Below are 4,547 nucleotides of genomic sequence, written 5' to 3'. Positions count from 1 at the left end.
AGTTCAAATCAGCTTAAAGAAGTGCCAATGTGAAGAAGATTTGTCATAATGAAATAGTTTCCAGTAGTCATTATTTTAGGTCATTGTTGTGTTCAGAGTTTAATGAATGAAAATATAATAGTTTAAGACTCAAACAGAGCAGAAGGTGCTTTTGTTTTGGATGCCCCCTGGCTAGATGCTCTGCTTCGAATGTATTCATTGGACTAAACTTCTCAGAATCCAAAAGCGGACAGAAAACGGCACCCCAAAACCTGATAAAAKWATACAATAAAAATCCACGTTTTCTGTCATAACCTTGGTCAAAATCTAGATGGAACTGTTATTAATGAAGATGACATCATCCAGACAATCACAAAACTGAGTTATTCTGCTGCTTTGGCCTTTTGCTTCCTTATTTACATGACCTCCATGCTTTACTCTGTGATACTGAAGATGCTATTGTGCCATGTCCTCAGAATAATTGTGCACTACTATTCTTGAGACTTTAACTACTACTGCTTATGGGAAAGAGAAGGTGAAAAAGTATGAGATTCTGTTCCAAACAATGTTAGAGCAATGTTGTGCTCCAGGATGTTTGTCTGGGAGGAAGTCGTATAACACTAGTGACACTGACACGCGTCATGTGATCTGTTCTGGCATGTCCTCACTCACCCCTCTGTGCCTCCACTTCCTACTCATTGTTCTTACACTTTCCAACCCGATTGCACAAGGCTTCAACAGTGTCCTGTAATCTGGATGTGCCARTGTAAACTGCCTGCATTACTTGCATGATGTTACTRTACTGTTCTTACATCTAAGTTACTGTCTATGAAGTAGCCTAATTAAATCGTGGTGATTGGCCAAGCATGACACCCATGCTAATTCATTTTCCAAATCATATGCTTAAACAGAAAGACAAATGGTGCACCTAAAGCATGTACAGTACATTCCATTGTACTGCTTGGATGGCTTCAGTAGAAAAAAATATGCATGTCTCTACAACTGGACTGAGGAGACATGCATCTCCCCGTTCTCCGACCTTCTGTTACTCACAGACACTGCCATTTCCCTATCACTAGCCCCACACTGTTCACTGGCAATCAGTTAGGGACAGGCACTGTCTCTGCATGATAGCAGCCTTATGTTTTTACGCTAAAGCTGAGGGGTTGGGTCAAAGCCCGCCAAAAGTATTCATGAGCACCTACTTTCTCCAATTGCTTATCACAAAGACACCTATCCACCTGGATGCACAGCTGATGCTGACTCKCTGTTTGATATTAGCYGGCTGATTTGWAWCAAGTGATTTCCCCTGTTCATCTCCTACCACAAGCAAGTKGTCTCGTTGTGGTGTGAAACACTTTACTGGAGACTTAACCGTTAACCTTTTATAGCTGTGTAAAAACACTATACCCACATTACATCTGCATTATGCMCAAGTTGTAAAGCTTTCTCCTGGGTGGTGTTTGTCAGTGTATTTAAATTGTGTTTTTCTTTCTGCTGCTGAAGGTAACTGGATTGAAAGTAGTGAGGTTTTACTGAAAGTCCTGAGGAGGACTTCTCTAAATCACATGCTGATGCACTGATACCCAGTTTATCTAAATACTTCAATGTCAGTTGGTTAAAAGGACCCATAACATATTTTTTGAYAATTATGTTMATCTGAAGTTGTAAGTGAATMATTTTATCCYTTAMATTTTTTTCTGTGGAATTGGTTCGTTTTTGTGTAGTCTGGCATTCCATAGTTTATATAGGAGGTTTGTTATATTATTAAGGGGAACTATACTGTTGTCTTAATGTATATTTGTTTTGTTGCTATTTAAGGCTCTCTGTTTGATGGAAAATCTTATTAGAAAAGGCATATACATTGAATGTGTTTATGAAAATAAAGACTTCATTACAAAATATAAATTCTGAGTTGTTGTTTTATTGTGCAATCCTTATGCTAAATCATTTAGATGATTAGAACTTGTGAAAGCACAACATCTATGCATTCAAGCGGACAAAGGCTTGAGACCCATGTTCTACGTGGTTAGGTTAGTCTTCATGGTGAGATCATCTATAATTTATGGCCTTACGTCCTACCTCCCTTCCCATTTGGATAAGGGGGGGTTGTGGTCTTTTTTTATCTAACGACACAGAAAACCACACTGCTGTGGTCCTCCTCAACAATAAGAGGTTTCCTGGTGCCCTTTCCTGTCACCTACCAGTTACCCACAGCCTTTGTGTCCTTTGCAGTTAATCTTCTTGCAATGTTTTGTAACCTTTTTATATTTTTACATCATACTGTAGTCTTCCATCATATACTGGTGCCTATCAGTGATCTTCCTTAGTGCCAAATGAGAAATYMTCAGCCTGAGCCCACTAAAGTCAAGTGATGTAAGGCCAGGCTAAATTACATTCAAATGATGTAGGGTTGGGATGAGCCTAAACGCCCCCATGCTTATCACGGGACACTACCCCTTGCAATACAGATAACGCAGGTCGAGCTCAAAAACATGGGTGTAGGTCAGAGATAAGAGACCGTTTACGCTGAGTTGTGAGTTCACTGGCTCCATGTGGGTTTTCAGTTATTAGGCCTACCCTACTACCTGTGTATGTCTGCCACGTGCCCTCTTTGTTCCTCACAATAAGGAACCTCAATTATGCATGGCGAAAAAATAGCCCACTACAACTAAATGCAGTTGTCACTTAGAGTTGTGGCCCTCAGCTTTCTCCAAGGGTCCCTGTGGTTTGGTGGGACATATTGTCCCGTTGGAAGCATGTTGTAACCTTACTCTAGTCCCGCCCACAGACATGAGTGAAAATACTTTGTATGCTCCACCTCTACAGTTGGGTTTGAGTAAAAAGTAAACAGCTTGGCTTGGACACTCGCTCACACCTTATCTCCTGTGATGCACGCACAACTGTGTTGCACTATCCATAGTATCTCAGAGAGACTGTCACGAAGAGAGAAGGAGACAACAGAAGTTTGGAGCTGGTTGCCTACCAGTTATGCAGTACAACAGAACGCGTAGGCCGCTTTGTTCTCAGAGGAGACAAAAAGATGACAAATGATAACCTGAATAAGCTGTTGGTATTTTGTGTATTATTTTGCGCTCAGAAAACGTCCATTGTGCATGGTGCACAAGCTTTGGAAACTAAAGGTAGGAYTCATTTTTCCAAATAGCCTACTTGTTTTCATCACCTTCTGTAACACAAGTGTTTACAATTACAACGCTTATTTTCAATCATGTTATATTTTGTATTTCAATATAATATGTTTGATGTTTTAGATTTGGGTTAAGATAGAGACAGGTTATCAATTGTCAAAAGTTTGTGTTTCCTCGCACAATGTGGTGAATTTAATAGCTGTTAAAAATAGTTATAATAATCACTAATCAGCAATAGTCATTCCTCTGGAGCTGTTTGGAGACTTACTTTAAGTCTTCACCTGTGTTTACTAAATTGTCAAAACCAATAATGCCCCAACACACATTTTCCTTGTGGACTAAGACTTCCCTCCCTTGTCCACACAGTGGCTCTGCTGCTCCACGCTGAGCCAGAGATTCCAAAGTGCTTTGCTGAAGGGATGKCGGACCTCACCTGCTTCTGGGAGGAGGATGAGGAAAGGACTGGCTCTGCTGACCAATACTCATTCATATACACATACCAGTAAGTCATGATCAGGCAAAGCGCTCAGTTGATAATTGCTGCTACGTGTACCATATTCTCTCACCTTGTCTTGGTAGAGGGTTGCTACCTGCTATGAATATGTGTTTTGAAGAATRATCACCTCAATTTTCCATTTAGCCTAGAAACTTGATACAAAGTGTAAACAATCCAAATGTCTCTCCTCCTCTGCAGGAATGAGAACAGTAGTGAGTGTGCCGTAACTGCCCTACCAGCAGCAGGCGGCAAGAGGCTGTATTTTTGCAGGTTGTCCCAGACTCAATTATTTGTGCCCCTTGACATCCGGGTGTTTCGGGACGACCTGCTGATCCACAACCGCAGTCTCTTCATTGAACTTGTCTGTGAGTTATAGAGTTGTGGGTTGTCTTTTGGGAACTATTCCATCGTTTTTCTCAGGATTTAGGAATTACATTTCTTCTTATGTCTGTGTGTCAGTCCTGTTAGACCCGCCTGCCAATCTGACATTGACGAGTACAGGACGCAGGGGCAGCTGAAGGCCAGTGCTGGCCTCCCTCTCTCAAGTACATGGGCGACAGCATGATGTACGAGGTCAGCTACGCCATGGCAGGGACCATTGGAAAGGTATGAACAACACACTCATATCAGAGGTAGAAGTTTGTTACCAGACAAGAGAAACGTTTGAAGTCCTTGTGAATAATGGTGCTGTTCCTTCTTTTGCCTTCGGCAGAGATGTGTCAATGACAACGCATTATCATCTCTTGTCTTCAGGTGAGAAGGTAAGCCAGCTCTGAGCTCATCTTGCGTGGTCTGCAGTCAGGCACTAAGTACAAGGTGCGCATTCGTGTCAAACTGGACGGCATCAGCTACAGTGGCTACTGGAGCGCCTGGATGACCCGTACTATGGAAACAATGCCTAGTGGTAAGCTTCTTTCTCTGCA

The 4,547-nt window shown here is 41.8% G+C and overlaps 1 protein-coding gene across 1 annotated transcript; it reads left to right on the top strand.

Annotated features, from left to right (window-relative positions):
* The first annotated feature begins 2,843 nt into the window (after nt 1-2,843).
* Nucleotides 2,844-4,167, top strand: LOC111981302 (erythropoietin receptor-like). The gene is made up of 4 exons (XM_024012518.2): nt 2,844-3,122; nt 3,495-3,630; nt 3,823-3,989; nt 4,084-4,167. Exons 1-4 carry the CDS (start codon nt 3,023-3,025, stop codon nt 4,140-4,142), a joined length of 462 nt encoding a protein of 153 aa, XP_023868286.1. The 5' UTR covers nt 2,844-3,022; the 3' UTR covers nt 4,143-4,167.
* The last annotated feature ends 380 nt before the right edge of the window (nt 4,168-4,547 follow it).

The sequence above is a fragment of the Salvelinus sp. IW2-2015 genome, linkage group LG20 (assembly GCF_002910315.2).
Source record: "Salvelinus sp. IW2-2015 linkage group LG20, ASM291031v2, whole genome shotgun sequence".
In the NCBI taxonomy this organism is placed as follows: Eukaryota; Metazoa; Chordata; class Actinopteri; order Salmoniformes; family Salmonidae; genus Salvelinus; species Salvelinus sp. IW2-2015.
This window is presented reverse-complemented; position numbering and strand designations above follow the sequence as displayed.